The 23,637-nt window shown below is 47.7% G+C and overlaps 1 protein-coding gene across 2 annotated transcripts; it reads right to left on the bottom strand.

The window, feature by feature from the left end:
• Positions 1–15: 15 nt before the first annotated feature.
• Wsb2 (WD repeat and SOCS box containing 2) lies at positions 16–23,147 on the bottom strand. Of its 2 annotated transcripts, XM_041648108.1 has the most exons (9): positions 22,875–23,147; positions 16,855–17,023; positions 9,168–9,412; positions 8,884–9,015; positions 5,000–5,100; positions 2,728–2,900; positions 2,095–2,205; positions 1,880–1,987; positions 16–1,070 (listed from the first exon to the last, which is right to left on the bottom strand). In XM_041648108.1, exons 1-9 carry the CDS (start codon positions 22,885–22,887, stop codon positions 908–910), a joined length of 1,215 nt encoding a protein of 404 aa, XP_041504042.1. In that variant the 5' UTR covers positions 22,888–23,147; the 3' UTR covers positions 16–907. The 2 variants fall into 2 exon arrangements, with proteins under 2 accessions (XP_041504042.1, XP_041504040.1); XM_041648106.1 differs by lacking the exon at positions 22,875–23,147 and having other exon boundaries at positions 16,855–17,042.
• Between the last annotated feature and the right edge of the window lie 490 nt (positions 23,148–23,637).

Genomic DNA, 23,637 nt, shown 5'->3' with positions numbered 1-23,637 from the left:
GAATAAGGTGTTGCGTTTCTTTTAAAATAATTTAAAATATATTAACTTTCCCAAGGCAGATCCTGTGTGAGTGAGGCATCCCGAACAGATAGCTCTGCCGCTGGTGAAGAGCGGTGCTTGGGAGGGGCTGTGTTTAGGGCAGTTGAAGTAGAGGGTGAGTCCCATGAGGTCAAGCAGCAGAGACAAACGCACGCACGTGACAGCATGAGCCAGTGACGACACTGACTCCACACAACTAGACATGGCTTCACAACTGGGCCACGTAAGAACTCCTGGCTTTTAAAGACCACTGAGAAACCATAGTTGTACCTTAATATCTACTGAGAAAATACAAATAAATATGGTGCTGATAAATGGCCATCTGACCGTCATGCAGTTGAGGAGCACCTCCTCATATGATCTGATGTACTTGTTTGTCATTTCCTACACATGCACACCACTGTTTAAAGAAAAGTCAAAGCCAGTACTAGTGTATTGGTGAGGGGCACAGCCCAGACCACCTGCCAAACACGAGTGTTCCTTTGACCAGAGCATAGGAACCTCAGACCATGCAGCACTGACTGGACACAGGCAGCAGGTGCTATGCTATGCTATGCTACGTGGCAGGCACTTCCCAGTGAAGGGAGTGTGGACTTGGCCATCACCAGACAGGCTCTGGAGCCTGCACGCTTTTCTATCCAAACAACATCCACAACTGCACTTGGCTTCAAGACAACTAGACTGACGAAGGCCGCTCACAACGGACGAAGACGAGGTAAGGCTGGCACCACGGAAGTGGGGTCCCTCAGACCTATTTGCACATGCCAATGGGGAGAAAGGTCCACAGCGGGTCCAGTGTCGTCTGCTGGCTCCATCTGAGCCAGTCCCTTGCATTGCTTCTCTACAGGAGTCAGGATGGCTGGTGCTACTACAAAGTCCTGTATGTGAGGAACTCTTTCATCTTCTTAGGGATTGGCAGTGCTAGGACTTGGTATGTTGTGAGGAAACTTCGAAGGGCTTTCCTGCATAAATGCTTCAGTGAGGACAGGACGCGGGGAGCCGTCCAGAACTGGACATGGCCATCTCTTGTCCTGAAACAACAGAAACCAATCCTTAGCAGGCCCCCTGAAATAGGGGGCTCCAGAAACTGAAGTGTACTCTTGACTGGGATGGGCTATAAATTGCTAAATAACGACTGTTTGATAGAATTACGAAAGCCCAGGATATGGCCCGTGCCAGTGGTCCCAACTGTTGTATAAGATTAAAGCAGGGGCCGGGCGGTGGTGGCGCACGCCTTTAATCCCAGCACTCGGGAGGCAGAGGCAGGCAGATCTCTGTGAGTTCGAGGCCAGCCTGGTCTACAAAGGGAGTTTCAGGACAGGCTCCAAAGCCACAGAGAAACCCTGTCTCGAAAAACCAAAAAAAAAAAAAGATTAAAGCAGGATGTGAGCCCAAGTGTTCAAGGCTGGCCTGGGCAATACAGTGACACTGCCCACAAACAGATGTCTTTGATGACATCATAGCCCCTCTACATACTAACTCAAAAAGAAAAGGGCTGGAGATAGAGCAGAGCACTTGCCTAGCACGAGAAGGCCCTGGGCTCACACATAATAGACATTGCCGCTATCAATTACAGACATCATCTGTAAGGTGGCCACATCACCTTATCTGAGGCCTCCTTGTGGAATTGGCCATTCAGGGTAATATGAGCCATATATGTGTCTTTTGCTGCATTTAGGTTAATTATTAACATCTATAAATGACACAGTGGCAGGAGAGAATATTTTATGTAACCTTAGATTTTCTTAGGCAAGACTATTCTAGACACTTTCTTCTCTTAAAAAATGTCACAGTATAGGCAAGAGATACTACTGCCCATCTGTTCAACACAGATACATACCCTGTGGCTATAACTCCACCATGTGGGAAGAATGTGCAGCAAAGACCATTGGTCATGGGAGCAAAGGCAACTGGAGCCTTCAGTTCCAGAGCCCAGATCCTGAGGAGCCTGGATGGGAGAGAGGTTACATGTATGCTGAGTTGGAGGCCAGCGAGGAATGCCTGCCATTACTCGCAAGTATCAGCTCTAAGGCAGCCTCCAGCATCCCTCCTTACCTGTCATCTGCCACTGTAGCAAGGTATAGGCCTTCAGGAGAGAAGCACACAGACCGCAGGGAGCTCATGTGGACATCACTGTCATCCATGACAGGTTCGAGCTGGGTGTGACTACAAAGAAACAGCACCAGGTCTGGACCGATGGTTACCCTCCCCCAGCATCCTCACCTGCAGGTAGTACGCCAAGTGTTCTGGCTGTGCTCCTGTAAAACCATAGCATCTGCAGACTGGAAAACAAGGCCCACTGAAAGCCCCGAGTGTTTTAAGGTGTCAGGGGTTATCAACACTTGCGCTAATTTCCTTATGTGAAGTAGGTCAGCCCCACTTTAATGCCACAGTGAAAACGCAGAGTCCTTTCTAGGCTAGTCTGTGATAATTATAGGATTACTATCATTTGCTTTGGAAACAACAGAAAATAAGGAAAAAGTAGAGCAAGCTTGCAAGGACAGAAATTTAAACAGGAGGTGACAGTTCTGATGAGAGTCACTCTGAACCTGGTACTACAGTTAACAGGAAGAGTCACTGGTTTCACATTCTGAACCGAAGCATTGAGCCAGCTGCGTTCTTCCACCCACGCTGTTCCTCCCTGTCCCAGACTCCAAGGGAGTATGTATAACCCCACAAGGTCCTTACTGAAGTGACCTCAGCCTCTCGCCAGTGTAGGGGTCCCACATAATCACGCTGGTGTCGTAAGAAGCTGTGACGAGCAAGGCAGAGTCAGGAGAGAAGTCACAGGAGACAACACTGCTCTGGTGGCCTTCCAGCTTCCGGATTAGTGTGTAGGACCGCATGCTCCACAGAAAGACCTGCAACAAGACAGAAAGTGCTTGCACAGACAACAGAACAATCACAACCACAGCAATCCCCATCCTGCCCCTCAACCAGGGAAAGTATTTTTTTTCTACAGCCTTCCTAGGACCCACCATGCAGGTTTAAGCACTTACAAGGTGCACTACATTTTAAGAGCATAGGCCAGGCTAGACGGCAGAAGGTTGCCTACTCAACATTCTCATGGCTTTCTGAGCCCTCCTTGTGCTTCTCTATCAAATAGCTTGTTCTGCTTAAAACCAAGCATAGCATCAGATATGAGGTGAGGAGTGGGCCCCATAGACCAAGCAGCAGCACCCTTCCCAGACACTTAACATTTACCTGGTTTAAGAACCTTAGCAAGCAGGGCTGTGGTGGCACACACCTTCAATCCCAGCACTTTGGAGGCAGAGGCAGGTAGATTAGTTCAAGGCCAGTCTGGTCTACACAGTGGGTTCTGGGACAGAACTAAGGAGAAACCCTGTCTCAAAACACCAGAGGACACACACTTGCACCCTCCCCTGGGAATCACGCCCATGACTGCCTCTGACCTAGCTCATAACTTTAAACCTTGCTGAGACTCGTCAAAACAGGGGTCCTTTCTTCCCTTTTTTTTTTTTTTTTTTTTTTTTTTTTTTTTTTGGTTTTTTGAGACAGGGTTTCTCTATAGCTTTGGAACTCACTCTGTAGACCAGGCTGGCCTCCAACTCACAGAGATCCGCCGCCTATGCCTCCCAAGTGCTAGGATTAAAGGCATGCGCCACCACTGCCTGGCTCCATTTTTCCTTTTTATCTTCATAATTCTCGAGGCTGGAGATGTAGCTCAGTAGAGAGCTTGCCTAACTCTCCCAAAACCCTGGGTTCCATCCCCAGCACTGCATAAAATGGGCCTGAAGGTGCAGCTTGGAGGGTCAGTTCAGGGTCATCTTCAGCTACAATGAGTTTGAGGCCAGCCTCAATTACCTAAGATCCTGTCTCAAGAAAAAAAAAGAGCCGGGCGGTGGTGGCGCACGCCTTTAATCCCAGCACTCGGGAGGCAGAGGCAGGCAGATCTCTGTGAGTTCGAGACCAGCCTGGTCTACAAGAGCTAGTTCCAGGACAGGCTCCAAAACCACAGAGAAACCCTGTCTCGAAAAAACCAAAAAAAAAAAAAAAAAAAAAAAAGGAAAAAAAAAAGAAAATGCCTCACTTGCTCATTCCAAACATTACATGATCAAGTTCCTGAGCTATCCTAACAGTCACCCCTTCTAAACTGTCCCATCCTATCACATCTAAGGTCAGCCAAGTTGCACAAACAGAACAGAAACCCCCTCTCCAGACTGTCCCTGGGCTTTAGCACCTTTAAACAACAGGCCAGGACTGCTGCTATCAGGGTTTGAACTGCAAATCCTAATCAGAAAGCATCAAACTGGAGAGATTCCAACTCACAGGAAATAGGTCGGGATGTGGGCTGTAGATTCTAAAATCCTGGCTGGGCAGTGGTGGCGCACGCCTTTAATCCCAGCACTCAGGAAGTAGAGGCAGGCGGATCTCTGTGAGTTTGAGGCCAACCTAGTCTACAAGAGGTAGCTCCAGGACAGCCACTAAAGCTACACAGAGAAACCCTGTCTTGAAAAACCAAAAATTAAAAAATTTTAAAAATTTAAAAAAAAAACACTCCTGGGCTGGAGAGATGGCTCAGTGGTTAAGAGCATTGCCTGCTCTTCCAAAGGTCCTAAGTTCAATTACCAGCAACCACACGGTGGCTCACAACCATCTGTAATGAGGTCTGGTGCCCTCCTCTGGCCTGCAGACATACATGCAGACAGAATATTGTATACATAATAAATAAATAAATATTTTAAAAAAAAACACTCCTGTTAAAATCCTGGACTCCAAAGGAGAAAAAAATAATTTAAAAATACTGCACTTGGCCATTCTGGAAAAGGAAACACTCCCAAATATGACGTATTCATTTCCAAATCCTCTCCCATTGTCATGTTCAAGTACCAGCTTCCAGAGAGTTGTGTAGGGCTCAGGCACACACATGCTGTGTATGTACACTCACATACAGGCACACACGCAGAGTGCTGTGCACAATCACACCCTGGATGCTTACCGACTTCTCACCAGCTGCGGAACATAACATGCTGCAGTCAGGGGAGATAGAGCAGCAGTAAACCCACTGCAGGTGGCCAGACAACACCTGGATCTGCTTACCTGCCGGAGAAGAGCAGAGGGAGAATCAGCCCTCAGAACGTGAGAGACCCAGTGTAACCATCTAGTTCTCAGCCAGAGCCCAAACCCAATTCTAGTGCAGGACAAGACCTGGCATTTTAAGCACTAGGAAAAAGTCAATACCTACAGTCTGTGAATGCAGCAGCCAGAAAGCCAAGGAACTCACGCCCTGTGGTGTCCTCTACAGAGGAGCAGAGCAGAGCTGCACAGCACAGAGGACAGTCTTTTCATGAACCCAGCACTGTGTACTTACAGTATCACACGTGCTGTGCTTTCTCAAGGTGAGTTAATGGGGCGTATATCTAGCCCATCGGACCAGAAGGAATAGAAAGAGATTTTCCCATGTGGGGTATTGCTTACTGAAAACTGCAGTATACAGGAGAAAAGATGAGGAATAAGATTCTGTTTTTGTGAAATGACCTCAAAACCCTATGTGTGTGTTCAGGACTACGTGTGTGTTCACAAGTATAGACAGTATGGACAGAGGTTTGTGACATGTGCTACCAATTGTAAGGGAAGTGTAGAAGACAGAAGAGGGAAGGTAGGAACAATGGGGACATAAAGAGCTAAGCAAGAAACACACAAGAATTCACCAAGTTCATGTGCACATGTGGCTATAAATGATAAGCTGTGGAACTCAACCATGGTCTCTTCTATAGCAATTTAGCAGTCATAACTGAATGTAAAATGGCAAGTTGGGCTAGTAAGACAATGCCTGGCACCTGGTAACACACCTTGTCCCTTTTCTTGGAAAGCCCTACTTGGGACTGGAGAGATTGTTCAGTGGTTAGAGCACTTGCTGCCCTTGCAGAGGACCCGGGTTTGGTTCCCAGCACCTACATAATAGCTCACAACCATCCTTAACTCCAACTTCAAGGGATCTGACAGGCCCTGACCTCTGTGAGTAGCAGACACACGCACTGTATGCATACATCCATACACATAAACTTAAAAAAAAAGTACTCCCCAAAATCCACTTTGTCCCACCCACTCTGAGTCACTGTCACCTGGTCCATTCTCTCCATCAGCAAGTGATTTACTGAGCCTCGCCTCAAACCTTCCTATCAGGTGTGCTCAGCACAGGGAAGGAGGAAACACAATCGCCAATGAAGTCCAGGGCCAGGCTAGGCTAAGCTACATGGTGAGCAAGCTCTACACACATAGCATGAAAAATATGAGAGCTGGGTATAGAGGTATAAGCCTTTAGTTCTAGCACTTGGAAGGCAGAGAGGTCAGCTTGGTCTATGTAGAGAGCTCCAGGACAGTCAGGGCTACATAGAGAGGCCCTGTCTCAGAAAGAAGAGCACACAATGGCTCAGGCTGGTGGGCAGAAGCCCATTTCAGACTGCTTGTTTTCAAGCTCCAGGCACAGACAGAAGCCACCAGGGTTCTAGTAGTGAGCGGGTGGTGTGGATGAGGACACTCCAAACACCTCCGTAACTGTTCAGCTACAAGCTGCTACGGACTGTGGAGACCCCAACATTCATAGGCTACAAACATAATCTCCAAGGTAAAGGCATTTGGAATGGGGTCTTTGGGAAATTAAATTGGTCATGAGGGGGATTTAGTGCTTTATGAAAGCAAGCAAGCCTAGAGAGCTTTCCTGCCCTTTTTGTCTTGTGAAATAGACATCTACAGACTGGAGTGAACTCCCTGTCATCAGCCATGTGCCGCACCCTTAGACTTCAGCTGCCTTCAGAAAGAGAGGCAGATGCTTACTGACAAAGTCTCCAAGCAGCAGTACAATGGTTCTCAACCCCTTTGGGGTGGTCCAACTCGTAAATCCAAGAAAACACAGATGTTTACATTATGACTCATAACAGTTACAAAGTAGCAATGAAAATAATGTTATGGTTGGGGGTCACAACATAAGAAACCATATTGAAGAGTTGTAGCATTAAGCAGGCTGAGAACCACTGCTATAGTATGTACTATGCAAGCCCAAACTAAGGCAATAATTACCATTCTCTTTTCTTTGTTTTGTTTGTTGTTTTTTTGAGACAAGGTTTCTCTGTGTAGCCTTAGGTATCCTGAAACTTGCTCTGTAGACCAGGCTGGCCTCAAACTCACAGAGATCCACCTGCCTCTGCCTCCCAAGTGCTGTAATTAAAGGTACCATTCTCTTTTCTGAGAAGTAGGAGAAATGTTACATAATGGCAGGCAGAACAGCCACCAGAGCTAAGTTCTGACCCTTCTCACGCGGGGTTATTAGCCTCTTCTAAGACTGCCTCCTTTGCCATTTCTTTCTACCATGTGGGTTCATACTTGGCAGCAAGTTCATTTAGCATTAAGCCATCTTGCCTGCCCAGATATCCTTTTTTTAAAAAGGCATTTCAACCTATGTTCAGTTACAATAAATCCATATGTGTGTTCCTGGGTATGTGGACTAGCTGCATATTAATGTTCTAAAGTGCGTCTGTGCTCTATTACAGGATAGCATATCAGACAATCAGACATTCCCGAGTGCTGCTGCCCCTAAGGATGTGAGATCCAGAACAGGTTTTCGGTATGAGCTAGCCTGTGCATTCCAGGCTGTCAACCAGCATGCCATGTTGTCTTTTTAGAGGCCTTTTTTTTTTTTAAGATTTATTTATTTACTATGTATACCGTGTTCTGTCTGGGTACCAGATGAGGACACCAGATCTCATTACAGATGGTTGTGAGACCATGTGGTTGCTGGGAATTGAACTCAGAACCTCTAGAACAGTCAGGGCTCTTAACATCTGAGCTATCTTTCCAGCCCCTAGCGGCCATTTTTTAACTTCTTCAGACATTGCTAGTACTCCCTGGAGGAGAATGCCTCCTCTGGCTGGGAGGCCATGGTCTGGAGTCCAGTTGGGGGGCTTCCTGAAAGAAAAGGTGTCTTTGTGAAGTAGGATCTCAGCTTAGAGTACTTGTCTCTCTGAAGGTGGTCAGTTTTTATGGCATTCTATTTGAGATAGCTTTGTACAGGGGACAGTTCCATACAGCTCTGGTGTTGACCCCTGAATGGTGACAGAGGGAAGAAGACTTTATTGCCATCATTTCCCCACAAATGGCTAGAAGGAGAGAACTCACTCCTGCAGTCTGACCTCCATGCTGTGGCATGTGTTATGCTCCCCAAAGACAATAATAAATTAGAATTTTAAGAAAGACTATCTGGGGGCTGGAGAGATGGCTCAGTGGTTAAGAGCATTGCCTGCTCTTCCAAAGGTCCTGAGTTCAATTCCCAGCAACCACATGGGAATTGAACTCAGGACCTTCTGTGGCTCACAACCATCTGTAATGAGGTCTGGCGCCCTCTTCTGGCCTGCAGACATACACACAGACAGAATATTGTATACATAATAAATAAATAAATATTTTAAAAAAAAAAAAAGAAAGACTATCTGTATTGAGGATAAAATCTTCTTGTCAGTGCTGCCTAAACAAGACAGTGTAACAACTGTTTTCGGAGCACTGCCCACATTAGGGATCAGGAGTCCTCTAGAGATGGCTTACAGTAGGGCGTATGTGTGAGTTCTGGGCACAGTCTACGGCAGTTTATATAAGAGGCACAAGTACTCTCTGGTGTTGGTGTCCTGGGGGTCTAGAACCTGCCCCTACAGGAGAACATACAGTGAACTTTTGGTGCTAAGATATCTTTAACTCAGTACTTTGGGAACACCGGGTGACAAAAAGAACATCTTTGAAAGACTTGTTGGGTAAGACAGAGAAGGAACACAACTCTAAACAAAATGGCACTGGTAAGATGAGGAAAGCAAGTGCCTCAGGCGCCTCTCCTACCATGTTTATTCAGGTCCCAGATTCGAAGAGTCTTATCCCGGGATGCAGAGACCAAAATCAAACTTCCACTGGGTGTGAAACTCAGATCTCTCACGACATCTTGGTGGCCAGAAAGATTCAGAAGCAGGAGCCCTGGAGGGAGCAGAAGCCCTTGGTCAGTGTAAGGCGAAGCAGACTGGGCAGTCACTGCCCACTCTCCTCAGCCTGGTGGTCGATGGAGCCTATAGGCCTGACCGCATGTCATGAGCACACCGCCCTGGCCCTTACTAACCAGAAACACCTACCTGTCTGCACCTCCCAAATCTTGATCTGTCCGTCATTGAGACCCGTGGCCAGGATCAGGCAAGAAACATCTGGCACCTGGGGATGGTGGCGTGCCCAGAGTTTCCTACTGGGTGGTGAGGGCCACGGGCTGAAGGCCAACCCCCACACAATCTGACCACAGTCCAGTGTCTTCTCCTTCAGGCTGCCTCGTCCTTTTGAATCATTTTTGCTGGTCCGGCTTTTGGCTTCGAATCCTTTAGGAATGCTGGGCAAAGCAGACATTTTCTGAATGAATCTACAATTGTAACCATGTCAACCAACATGCCATCGAGACTCAATTCCTAGAAGCCACTTCTGGCATTCGGTGAATTCTGGTTTACTTCCTTTTGAAATTCATGGGACAGAGGCTTCATTGCTTTGGCCCATCCAACTTGCAGCTCCCTGCAATGGGGCACCCTGCCTTGTGGGATAAGTAGACCACAGAGGCTCCAGCAAGCACATGCTGCTCAGCAAGTTCTCGTGGGTTTGGGTCCTGGAGAGAAACAAACACTTTTCCCTCTGAGAAAGTATGCAAGGCACAGCGAGGGGTTAGAACCAGGACAGACAGAATTAGATCATGGAGACTCTCCATCTGCCGCTTTCCTGCTCAACAAGGCCCCATCTACAACTCAGAAATCCCCAGGAGTGAACTCTCTTTTGCCATTATAGCCCACGTGGTGCATACCCATGTCTGCCCTCACTGCACTCCTGGCAGAACATCTAGCTGTGACCCATCAGTAGAATAGGTAGCCACAGCACTGCACAGATGGCATTGCCCTGGGACCTCTCAGCCCAGCCCAGCCATGACCTTTCACATTCTACTGGGAAACAAGTCCAGGAAAGTGAAGCTCAGGTCCCAGACACAAGGTCCTCTCCACACTGGACCCAATACTATCACAATGGCATAGGTGAAGTAGACGCTCTAGGGTTGGGCCTGAAAACGTGTTTACTATTCCACAGTGTACGTGACCAGCAGACAGGAAGACCCACTCTTCTGAGCGATGTTGACAGTTTTTGTACACTCAATTGGGGAAACCAGATGAGGACCCCAGATCCCAAGGCAAGCTCAGATGTATTTCATGAGGAATTCTATACCTAACAACACATGTGACTGAATTGCTATATTCTCATGTACCCTGAAAAGATCCATTAAACCACAGTTCTGTCAATCGTGTAGTGCAATATGGTAAAAATTGTATCAAGCTCATTTGGAGAAATGGAGGCTCTCCAGCCTAAATCGGAGGGCAGCAGAATACACCCAGGGCAGCACTGTCTGCTTTCGCTCAACAATTCTTTTGTCATTTGTTTTAAAAAATGTCACAGTATGTTGACAAAACTGTATATATTTACAATGTACAACATGGTGGTGTGCATGTGTAATGTATAGAGACAAGGGTGAGCCTCTCACACACTCCCCCCTCACCTGGGGGCTCTGCAGCCTTGCCAACATCCAGCCACACACCACTCTCACCCTTGGTAGCCAGCACTGTACTCCTGCCCTCTAGCAGGTGATTCTTCTTTAGATTCCACACATGAAGGCCTGCGGCTTATTTTACTTTTTATGATGTCTTCTAGGTTTACCGACATTGTAGAAAATGACAGGATTTGTTTGCTTTTTGAAACACGGTCTTACTATATAGCCCTGGCTGGCCTGGAACTCAGAGATATGCCTGTCTCTGCATCCTAAGAGGTGAGGCTAGTTCATTCCAGTCAAATGACAGGGTTTAAAAATAGAGATTTTGATCCTTAGTCATCAGAGAAATGCAAATCAAAACAATTCTGATTTTCCATCTTACACACCTGTAAGAATGGCCAAGATCAAAAACACTGATGACAACTTATGCTGGAGAGGTTGTGGGGTAAAGGGAACACTCCTGCATTGCTGGTTGGAGTGCAAACTGGTACAGCCTCTTTGGATATCAGCATGGCGGTTTCTCAGAAAATTAGGAAACAAGCTTCCTCAGGACCCAGCAATACCACTTTTGGGTATATATCCAAAGGATGCTCAATCGTACCACAAGGACATGTGCTCAACTATGTTCACAGAAGCATTATTTGTCATAGCCAGAACCTGGAAACAACCTAAATGCCCCTCAACCAAAGACTGGATAAGGAAAATGTGGTATATTTACACAAAGGAGTACTACACAGCAGAAAAAAAAATGCCGTCTTGAAATTTGCAGGCAAATGGATAGAGCTAGAAAACATCATATTGAGTGAAGTAACCCAGACCCAGAAAGGTAAATATCATATGTACTCACTTATAAGTGGTTTCTAAAAAAGATTTACTATGTATTCAGTGTTCTGCCTGCATGTATCCCTGCAGGCCAGAAGAGGGCACTAAATCTCATTACAGATGGTTGTGAGCACGTGTGGTTGCCGGGATTTGAACTCAGGACCTTTGGAAGAGCAGGCAAAGCTCTTAACCACTGAGCCATCTCTCCAGCCCTCATAAGTGGTTTTTAAACATAAAGCAAAGAAAACCAACCTACAAATCACAATCCCAGAGAACCTAGACAACAATGAGGACTCTAAAAGAGACATACATGGATCTAATCTATAGGGGAAGTAGAAAAAGACAAGATCTGAGTAAATTGGGAGCGTGGGGACCTTGGAAGAGGGCTGAAAGGGAGGGAAGAGGCAGGGAGGGGAGAAGAGAAAAATGTAGCGCTCAATAAAATCAATTAAAACAAAAAAAAAGAAATAGAGGTTTTGTTGGAACCCTGACTCCCTCATTTCTGTGTAGAGCACAATACTAAAGGAGCCAGTCAGGATAGAGCTGACCCACAGAGCCCAACCAGTCATTATCTGGAGAAAGAATGCTGCTGTTCCAGATAAAAACAGCATTGGTAAGATGAAGGAAAAGGCAATGTAGGATTCTGGTGCTGTTAAACGATCAGGCACCTCACCACCGTGTTTTTCAGCTCCCAGATGTGAGAAGCATCTTATCATCCTGGGATGCAGACACCAAAATCAAAGTGCCTGTTACCTCTGATCCAAATGGCCGAATGTCATCTCGTTAGGGTCTCTACTGGTCCTGATCAACGCACACACTCCTGCTCGCTGTACTGTCTATACTTTTCACACCTGCCTGAGCCTGACACAGGGACCAGGTTGTCATCTTGGGGTAGAATTAAAAACAGGCCACAAAAGCCATGGTGCACACCTTTAATCTCAGCACTTAGGAGGCAGAGGCAGACAGATCTCTGAATTCAAGGTCAGCCTGGTCTACAGGATAGCCAGGGCTACATAGAGAAACCCTGACTGAAGAACAAAAACAAGAGAAAGAAAAGAAGCCACAGTGCTAGGTGGGTGGTCCTGCACCTGTGAGCCTAGCATTTAGGAGGTACATGGAGAAGGATCAGTAGTTCGAGATCAGTGTGGACCACACAGGGAGACTTTGTCTCTAAAGAGGAAAATGAACAAGGCACAGGAGGAATGAAACAGCTTAGAACCTCCAGTTTTTCAAAAGCACACCTCTTATTTCTATATCTGAATGAAGGGCACCTCTGTGCCCCTTCACTCAAAGGGATAAGAAACTTTGTGTTATTTCATTTCATTTAATATGTTGGGCTTTTCTGGAAAGGGAAAGTCATGTATGGCTCAACAATAGGGTTATACTGATCATGCCCTTGAGAACTTCGCAGTTTCTCCTTGGGGACCCTAAACTATCCCACATAAACTAGAAGAGTCACAACATCAGAAGCAGTACAGTCTCACTGACATACACACACAGGCTCTTTCTTCACTGAGCAAGACATGGAGGAGTGGCATGGGAACACAGTGAGACTTCAGAAGAATAAATCTCACTGGGTCACAAGAGGGGAGTAGAGCTGGAATTCAAGTCCACACCATGGGTATCCTAGCCCAGTGCTCAAAAAGTGCTCTGAGCGACCCCCAGAAGAGAGACTCTGGAAGGGGAGGGGCAGCAGAACGCACACTGAGAAGAGGGGCTAACTGAGTGGACTCTAGCAGAACCTGGCTTCCTGAATGAAAGTTTCTGAGATCTGGGCAGGTGGGATGGCTCAGCAGGGCAGGCACTGACAGTCCTAGCTCGATGCCTGGGGCCCACATGGCGGAAGGAGAGAACTGATGCCTACAAACTGTCCCTTGGCTTCCACACGTGTGCAGATGCACACATGCACACACCTAACTGTTTAAACAATTTCTAAGATCTTTATTCTTGAGAGTGGTGCCTATGATTAATGGTTGACCAGGTAATCACTCAATAGATTTTTTTTTTTTAGACAGGATCTCTCTATTTTATAGCTCTGGCTGTCCTGGAAGTCACTATGTAGACCACTTGCCTCTGCCTACCCAGTGCTAGGACTAAAGGAGTATTTCACTGGCTGAAGAGATGGCTCAGTGGTTAAGAGTACTGGCTGCTCTCCCAAAGGTCCCAAGTTCAATTCCCATCATCCACATGGTGGCTCACAACCATCCGTAATGAGATCTGGTGCCCTTGTCTGGCCTTGTCAGGCACAACACTGCATACATAATAAACAAATCTAAAAAAGAAAAGAGTGTTTCACTATGCCCAGCTAACAGGATTTAAGGGGAAAAAAATGAGTAACAGCTTATGCTTTTGGGAACTCTGGGAGTTCAAGGCCTGCCTGGTTTGTATAGCAAGTTCCAGGACAGCCAGGGCTACACAGAGAGCCTGTTCTGGGCTGGGCATGTAGCTCAATTACAGAGCACTTTTCTCACACAGGCAAGGTCCTACCTTATATCACTAGCTCTGCCAAAAAATGAATAAATAAGTAGACAAAGGTCAAAACCCCTAATAAGAATACAAATACTACCAGTAACAATTATTTTAACTTATAAAACATAAGAAACAATGGCGATCCAGAAATGAAACAAATAATCAATGTTACTCAGACTGGGCACATAGCTCTGTGTAAGGACACTTGCACCAAAGGCCTGGTCCAAGGTCCAGCAAGGACCAAACGACTCACAGTCCAAGCACACTTTAACCACAGTAAACACAGCACACAAATGGCTGTGTGTTCACTTCTAACTAAGTTACATGTGTCATGCCACACCACTGTTCTTCTACACACGCCACTGCACACCATGACTGCATATGTACTGCACCACCGTCTGTTTGGTTTTGCTGTCTGTATTGTTTCCAGAAGGGATGGAACCCAGAGCCTCACATTCAGAAAGAAGCCCCACTGCGGAGCTTCACCCTACTTTTGAGTCTTGCTAAGCTGCTTGGGCTGCTTTCCTGCCTCGGCTTCAAAAGCACTTGTGATGACAGTCTACTGCCCTGCTGCTCTGCCTGCTGTTTTAAAAAGAAGCCATCTGCTTGTACTGCACCAGATTATCATTCCTCAAAATCTGTGATTTCCCACAAATAAGTACTCTCTCACTTAGCACACTAGTAAATCCTTTTCTTGCTTTGGTAAATGACAAGGAAGGAAAAGAACTGACATTGGAACACCTCTTCCGGTTTTCTTTTTTTTTTTAATATTTATTTAATTTATTTATTATGTATACAATATTCTGTCTGTGTGTATGCCTGCAGGTCAGAAGAGGGCACCAGACCTCTTTACAGATGGTTGTGAGCCACCATGTCGTTGCCGGGAATTGAACTCAGGACCTTTGGAAGAGCAGGCAATGCTCTTAACCACTGAGCCATCTCTCCAGCCCCCTCTTCAGGTTTTCGTACTCATCAAGGGAGGGGTATTTACCTACAACAATGTATATACCTGTGAAAGAGTGCCCTGGAGGAAAACAAACACAAAAGCAAAACAACAAAGACTTTCAGACAGCAGCTTACCCTAGACTCAGAGCTAGATACAAAGAGTCTCTCTTGCAGTTTCCTTAGAAATAGAACACTTTCTTCAGAGCAGTGAATGACCTTGACGTTCCCCAACCTAGACATTAAGCAGGAACTGGAAATCACTCAGGGCCACCAGTCCCCCTCCTGAAGCCACCCACATAGGAGGTAGCCTACCACCAGTCACTTCAAAGGCCTCCACTCTGGACATTCCAAGGATTCTTGAGAATTGGGTAAATCATACCTTCCTCCCCAGCAGTGCAGGCGGCATAGGACAAGGACTCTTGGTGGCATTACCATTATTGAGGCAGCATATTTCCCACAAAGGTATACAAGCTGAAATCTAGCCCATTACTTATGAGACACCGAAAGCCCCCAAAACAAACTGATAGCCTTAGTCAGTGTCCTCCACCTCTAGCTCAGTGCCCAGTGAAGATCTGCAAGACGTACATACATACATACAAACATACATACACACATGCTGGGTGAATAAAGAAATGCGGAGACGCAGTGACCCCAGGACAGATGGGGATTATTACATCAACTAAGAGCTCAGGACATTTAGACTCCGGAACCCCTCTCTCCCAAGAGAAACCTTTGCCTAGGAAACCATAAACTAGGTGCTGGAACGCGCCTTTAATCCTAGTACTCAGGAGGCAGAGGCAGGCGGATCTCTGTGAGCTCAAGGAAGGCCAGTCTGGTCTAACAAAGGAAGTTGGAGGACATACTCCAAAGACACACACAGAAACCACGTCCCAAAACAACAACATCAAAAAACAAAACAAAACAAAAAAAACCCAAACAACAAAGAAAAACAGAAAAAAATAAAGAAAAAAAGAAAACAAAGGAACAAACAAACAAAAAGGAAACAAAGACCCAGTTAGAAAATGGCCAAAGATCTGAGGAGGCATTCCTGAGAAGGAAGGACTCAGAGATTCATTAGCAAAGAAAAAACGCTCAACAGCAGCAGCCAGGAAGGAAATGCAAACCAGACCCCACCTCACACCAGGAGTGCCAGGCTGGAACAAAACAAGGACAAGTGTTAAGTGTACCAAGGATGTAGAGAATTTCAAACCCGAAGACTCTGCTGGGGAAATGGAAACCACTACCACCTCTTTGGAAAACAGCCAGCCACTCTCTCAGTCCGACCCTGGATGTACACAGCCATTCAATGTGTCCAGAAACATTTAGAGCAAAACTGTTCACAAAAGTCTGAGAGTGAAGACAAAACCTAACATCCACCATGAGCAGTGGCACACAGCATGAACCATGAGGCACTATGCGGGAACTGTGTTCACAGGCATGCACAAAGATCCCAGGAAGAAGCATTCATGACAGGTGGAATCCACAGTGGTCGCCCGACCAGAGCCCAAGAGGAAGGGCAGAGGTATCTTCCCGAGGAAATGACAATGCTCTAGAGTTGACTGTGGTGACAGGCACACATCTCAGTGCAAACGCTAAAGCCGCTGCACTGTGCACTCCCCTTATTTTTTAGTTTTTCTTTTGAGACCGTCTCCCCAACTCATGCAAAATATCCTTGGACTGGGAGCCCTGGCCTCCCTCTCCCGAGCACTGTGATTACAAGAATACATCACAGAGCACAGCAGTGCTGTGTACTTCAAATGTACAAACTGGATGGGTGTCCCCTCTACCGCAATAAAACTGCCAAAAAAAGTGAGTATAAGGCCAACACACTCTAGAGACCTGGCTTCTGTACTAACAGAATGGGGGCTTTGGGCTCCGTGATCAAGTCCTCAGCTGTTTAGCCTTTCTTTGCTCACCTGTTTTTGGAAAAGACCCCAAAGAGCAGGAACCAACTTGGGAAAGCACCCCATGACTCGCCAGGGACCTCCCTCATTCCCCAGGGTACAAAGAGGACTTACAACTGCTCTTCTAAAGGCCAGGGGACCAGCTTGACCACGCAGTGTCCTTGAGACCAGGCAAACCAGGAACCATCTGGGGAGAAGGCCACACTCCAGGTCTCACAGCTTGACTTCCAGTCAAACTGATGGGGACGTCCAGGCTTGAGTTCAGCCAGCAGCAGCGGTTCCTCTGGGGAAGGAGACGTCATACTTCAGCCTCACTACCAGACTAGGAAAGCTGCTGTCTGCCCAAGACTAGGTGGGAGAGAGTAGTTGTTCAAATGACCTAGGGCAGTAACAGTAGCCACAGGCTGCATTCCACTGTTGTTACTCAGTGGCAACCCTCCCCATTGCATGACTCATGGTAACCAACCCGGTGTGGTGGACCTGGTGAATGAGGCCTCATTTTCCTGTGAATGCCTAAGCAGGAAGAAAGTGAGAGGCAACTGTGCCTGACTCCAGCCTATGAATGCCTTTAAGATCCCCTTCAAAAGGAACCAGGAGCCTTAGGCCCAGCTTAACCTGCTCCAAGTTACTACTGATTCATTCTTGTGCCTCCAGGGACCCGCCAAACACCCTATGAAAACACAGCCGATATATTCCAAGGTCTGCCACGGAGGTCTGCCACCACACTCCTGCACTAAGCCCTCTATCAAGCTACTTCCTATGTTGTTCCTTGCCCTGCAGAGAACAAGCCCTTTCCATTCACATCCTGTTCATTTTCCTCTTCAAAGACTCACACCGTCTACTGTCAGGCAGCACCCCTAGCCAAACCTATTTCAATCCCTTGTATACCAGTACCTGAGCATTTCCCACAGTGAAATGACTGCACCCCCTCTCCAGGGGCTGCTGCCTCTCCTCAAAGTGGGCAGTGTTTATTCAACCCAACCCCACCTCCTGTTGTTCTCTTCAGAGTGAACCAGTGAAGAAACTCCACGGCTGACTTCTAAATCAGAGGCTGGAAGAGGTTTCAACACCATGACTACCTTTGTGCTCATTCCACTTCAAAAGTTCTGGGATTTGAAGCTTTTGTAGGTGTTATAAACAGTAACTTAATTTTTTTTTTTCCGAGACAGGGTTTCTCTGTGGCTTTGGAGCCTGTCCTGGAACTAGCTCTTGTAGACCAGGCTGGTCTCAAACTCACAGAGATCCGCCTGCCTCTGCCTCCCAAGTGCTGGGATTAAAGGCGTGCGCCACCATTGCCCGGCTCAGTAATTTAATTTTTATAAGTTACTTATGTGTATAAATGTTTTAGCTGTGTGGGTGTGGGTGTCATATGTATGCAATGCCCACAAAGGTCAGAAAAGGAAGTTGGATGCCCTGGAATTGTAGTTACAGATAGTTGTAAGCCACAATGCGGGTGCTGGGAATCAAACCTGGATCCTCTCTCTAAAAGAGCAGCCAGTGTTTTGTTTTTGTTTTGTTTGTGAAAAGCTTCTGCACCCCATAAGCCTCTCTGCCAACGCAGCAATCCAAATCAGACCAAATCAAACCCAATTCGAAAAAGCTCAGGTTTAATGGGTAAAAGGCTCCCTGATGATTTTCCGGCCCCTCAGAGAGGAGACAGGGAAAGAGACAAAAACAACAACAACAACAAAAAAAAAACAAACAAAAACCAACCAAAAACCTCGTGTCTGTTTTTTTTTCTTTGGGGGGGGGTAGTTTAAATGCCCTATGGGAGTGGTCTTGAGCATCTCTGGGGGAGGAGTTGTGTTTGGGGAGAGAGACAGGGAAAGGGGGGTTAGGGTGGAGCTTCCACAGGAACAGTCCAGACTCTTTGAGTATATGGATACCAGGGACTGGAGTGGGGCTTCTGCCAGAACAGTTTGGGTTTTGTTTTTTTGAGACAGGGTTTGTCTTTGTAGTCTTGGCTGTCCTAGAACTCACTCTGTACCAGTCTGTTCAAAAACTCAGAGATCCGCCTGGGTCTCCTGAGCGTCAGGACTGAAGGTGTGTGCTACCACTGCCCAACTGAGCCAGCGCTCATAACCCCTGTGCTACCTCTCCAGACTCCATAGAAACTAATTTAAACAAGCTGTATTTCATATATTTAAAAACCTGCTTTTACATGTTTTTTTTTTTTTATATTTGGGCCTCAAAGCAGCTGGCATACAACTTACAAAGAGAAACTTTGCTAGAAAGAGGGGCTGTCTCTTTCCTTAGTGACACATAGTGCTAATGCAGTCGGTCCATGGTTGGCATGGTGGTATCAGTGAAACAGAGGCAATAATGATTCACATAAAAAAACAAGCATTTTCTGCTATATGTACAATAGGAAATACATAAATGTATCTCTTTAAGAATCTTTGTATATGTGTGGCGCTCACACAGGAATGCCATAGGGTATGTGCAGGAGGTCAAACAACAATTCTCAGAAGCCAGTTCTCTCTCCTTCCATCATGGGCTTGAGGGCTTAAACTGATTTTTGTGGCAAGTACTTTTAAAATCCCACTGAGCCATCTCGCTGGACCCAAAGATGCACCTTGTTTTATAAAATATGGATGTTGCTCAAAATTCAGTCTTCTGATAGAATTTTAATGCATTGTATCTTAGCTTTCTGAAGAAAAAACTCATTGCTGAGGTTCTATGTGAAGATGTAGGTTTTAATACATTGGGTCTAAACTGCTCTATATACAAACTCAGATTATTCCTCCTAGAAAGCTGTATGGGTTTGTGTCCGGAATCTCTGGCGTATGCAGCATGTCCGCATGAGCATTATCTTCAGGAAATGAACGGTGATGAGCCGGGGAGCCCGCAGCCATTCTATACTATTCACGCTTGCCTCACCCTCCCTGACACACAGCTTCTACTCTTCTATATGCTGGTGCACCACACAACATAGAAGGGCCCAGCCTTGACTTCTCTCTGCCCAGACCAAATTCACTGTTAAGTTCAATCAAGTCTGTCTCCAAAAGCCTCATCAAATCCTCCTTCCCATCTCATGGCTACTACTGGACTCTGCAGGACTGCCTGTTGTCTGGCTTATAGGCAGTCTTCTAACTGCTCTCTGGCTCCTACTCGTCCATTCTCCTTGCTTCTTAGCTTCTGGTTTCAGTTACCCTTATAATCAACCAAACCAAATATACTGCCCTCAAGTCCCAGGTCCCGCCTGGCCCTCTGCCTCTCTGGTAAGTCCCAACCTCAGGACTCTACACCAACCTTTCCCTCCACAGGAGTGCCACTCCATGGCTGCACCTCACCTACACTTTGAGCCCCAACCTCACTATGTCCTCATTACTAGGAGGTCTGCTCCAGCAGCAACCTCGTATGCTTGTTCCTGAAGCCACAGTCAGGCTACCAGGAGAAACTCGGTGACAGACAGACAAGTCAGACCACTTTAAATATAGAGGAAATGAGACCCCTTAGACTATCAAGACGATTGTGCCATTATTCACTTGAAATTCTTCCTAAACCCTAGCCCTGCCCAGAATTCATACTCTATTTCTGGGATTTGGGGGTTTCATCTCTTGCTATTTCAGGTTAGGAATCTAGAATCTAAAAGAAGAAACCGGTAACTGTGTCTTCGAGTCTGGGCCCAGCCTAAACTTGGCTACTGGAAAACAAAACCATAATTAGCGTAGAACTTCAAAACAAACGAAAGACTGGAAAGATCCAGCTCCATCTGAGATTATACCTGCATGACCCTCTTGACCCTCTTTGGTTGGACATGTGTCTGTGTGTGTGTGTGGGGGGGGTTATCCGACTGATATGCAATACATACTTACTGGATATCATGTGACAGATAAACTGATACTCAGAGACACGGGTAGTGGGGGAGGGGTCTGTCGAGCTAATGAGCATATGCACACCTTCATATTCTTAGCATTTCTTTCAAAGACCTGTCAGCAATTTCCAAAACCCTAGCAGTGTTATTAACTGTAGTCACCATCCTAGGGAACCAAAGTTCAGTAACCTTTAACCAGCGTTACCTTACCCCACCCCCTTCCAGGCTTTCCAACCAAACAAGGGGGATGTACAGACAGTCAGGCAGAATGGAAAGACACCTCTCATCAGCTTCTTGGCACGGCATAAGGAGCCTTGCTTTAACTGAGGTGGAGCCAGGAACCCAGCTGGCAGCAAGCTTTGTGCTCCTTCCTGCCTTGGGAACTTTGCATGACTAGGCTGCTCCCTCATAATAAGCAGGGCTGTGTCCACATCACCTTCTTGGTGACATTCCTGACTCACCAAGGTGACTAAATCACCTTTCTTTAGTTTTCTGTACACTAGGGTTTTCTGAGTAGTATTTGTGACCGATCTCTCCTCAATCCTCCTTGCCTATCTGTCAATAGTCCCTAGTCACAAGCAGTTACTGACCAATGAAGTGTAGGAGGGCTGTTAAGAATAGAGCTGGAGAGATGGCTCAGCAGTTAAGGGCACTTGTTACTCTAGCAGAGGACCTGGGTTCGACTTCCAGCACCCACATGGTGGCTTACAATTGTCTGTAACTCCTATTCCAGGGGATCTGATTTCCTCTTCTGGCCTCTTCAGGCACCAGGCATATGCATGGTACACAGACATACATGCAGGCAAAACACTCATATACATAAAAGATAAATAAATCTAAGAATTAGTTTTTTATTGTTGTTGTTGTGTTTTTTGGTTTGTCAAGACAGGGTTGCTCAGTAGCTTTAGAGCCTGTCCTGGAACTAGCTCTCGTAGACCAGATGGCCTCAAACTCACAGAGATCCGCCTGCCTCTGCCTCCCAAGTGCTGGGATTAAAAGCATATGCCACCACTTTCCAGCTAAGAATAGTTTTTAAAAAGAGTAAAATACACACCAGATTGTAAAAACTTAGTGGAAATAATGGCTACTACATTTAAATTACATATTGCTATTCTATTTCTATGGGCCAAAAATGAACTAGAGGGTGCCCGGCACATAGGAGACAGTCCACAAATATTTGTTGAGTTAATAGAGTAATTCTAACCACTATTCCACTGTTTTCTATTGTAATCCCTTTACAATAGCCTTATTCAGTCTGAAAAGAGGGTAAAACTCAGGCCTAGTGTCTGGCCATTTTAGCAGTAGCTTGGCAGCTCTCACCAGCTCTGCCAACACCCCTACAGCTGTCAATCACTCAGGGAAAAACTGCTCTCGAACAGATTCCTGTTAAGAAGAGGGAGTCTGGTCACAGATTGCTTTGAGATTTAACTAGAAGGCATCAATGGAAGAGAGCGGAAGCTATAAAAAGATTCAAGAAGAAAACAGTAGAGGCCATTTAAACAGAATTCTGTGAGGAAGATAACTCAAAGGCTTTATCTATCTAGATAGAAACCAGGAGAAGAGCTGCAGGCGACACCTATCCCGAAAGCCTGGCTACTGCAAACAAAGAAATGTCATTTCCTAAAAGCAAAGAGGACACCACCCCAGGGAATACCCGCCTATCAAACATCCCACCCAGCACTGCAAGCCCTGGGGCGCATCCGAGTCCTGCAGACCTAGGTGAAGCTTGAACTTCACTGGAGCAAGTCTGAGCCCTAGGCCTTGACTCCTAGGACTGCCCTACCGAAGCTGCCTTTAAACCCGGGTATTTGGGGACCCTGGGGTCTGGTAATAGACCCTCTCTCCCCAAAATGCATGCCACTTTAGGGAGAAGCCCCGGGGACTGTAGGTCTAATGTTCCTGAGCCACTCTGCGCTCTCCAGGCGGTCAGGAAGTTCATCCCAAGCTCTCTCTTTTCCAGCTTTCATGGTGACAGCTGTGGACCAAGGCAGAGCCAGGACTGAACCTCACCCACCAGGGTGTCGGGTCCTACGTGTCACCGCGGGGCAGCGTCCGCGGCCCAACCCGTTCCCAGGCACCCACCCAGCGGCCGCTGCTACCTCCCGAGCCGTGGCGGACAGAGAGGCCACGGCCGCAGGCGACCCGGGCCCAGCACCCTCGGCATGAGCTCGGGAACCCGGCCAGCCTGTCGGCCGCCCTCTCCGGTCCCTGCGGCCGAGCGGGGGACGGCGGGCGCCGCTGACAGCGAAAGTGAAACAAAGCTGAGCTCCCGCCTCGGTCCCCGCCCTGCCGCCGCTCCCGCCGCCGCGGTACTCACCTCCGGCCTCCATGAGGACGCGCGGGCCGCGCCAGGCGGCGGCGGGAGCCTCAGCCCCCAGGGCCGCGGGCCTTCATTCCGCGCCCGCGCCGCCCGCCCCCTCCCCGCCGCCGCAGCTGCTGCTGCCCGCAGAGGCCATCAGCTGCTTCCCGTCACATGGCGGCCGGCGGGGGCGGGGCCGGGAGCGCGCAGGGGATCGCAAGGCTGCGGGGGCGTCGGGTGGGCCGGCGGGACTGAGGGGAACGCGAGGCTGGGGGGACGGGGGACTGAGGGGAACGCTAGGCTGGGGGAACGCTGAGCGCAGGGGACGCGGGGCAGGGGGAACGCTGAGCGCAGGGGACGCGGGCAGGGGGAGTGCTGAGCGCAGGGGACCCTGAGCTGAGGGGACGCGGGGCTCGGGAAACGCTGAGTGGAGGGGACGCGAGGCTACGGGGAGGGGGGTAAGTGGGGCTGGGGGACGTGGAGCGGAGAGGACTCGGGGCAGGGGGAACACAGCGCAGGGGGAAGGTTGAGCTGAGGGGACGCGGGGCTAGGGAACCACCGGGTTAAGGGACTCGAGGCGGGGGGGGGGGGGGGGGGCGTGAGGCCGGGAGGGAACGCAGGGACAGGGGACTGACGCAGAGCTGAAAGGAATGCGGCGGCGACGGGGGTGGTGGTAGGGGTGGGGGGAGCGTCGAGCTAAAGGGACCCGGGACTGTGGGAATGTTAGGCAGGCGGAAAGGCAGGGTGAAGGGACCCGAGACCGGGGGCTGGGGCAAGGCGG

Source organism: Microtus oregoni, unplaced genomic scaffold (assembly GCF_018167655.1).
Source record: "Microtus oregoni isolate MIOR12 unplaced genomic scaffold, Mior012 000003F_ref0000135, whole genome shotgun sequence".
NCBI lineage: Eukaryota > Metazoa > Chordata > Mammalia > Rodentia > Cricetidae > Microtus > Microtus oregoni.
Note: the sequence above shows the minus strand (reverse complement) of the source record. Positions and strands in the feature narration are given on the sequence as shown.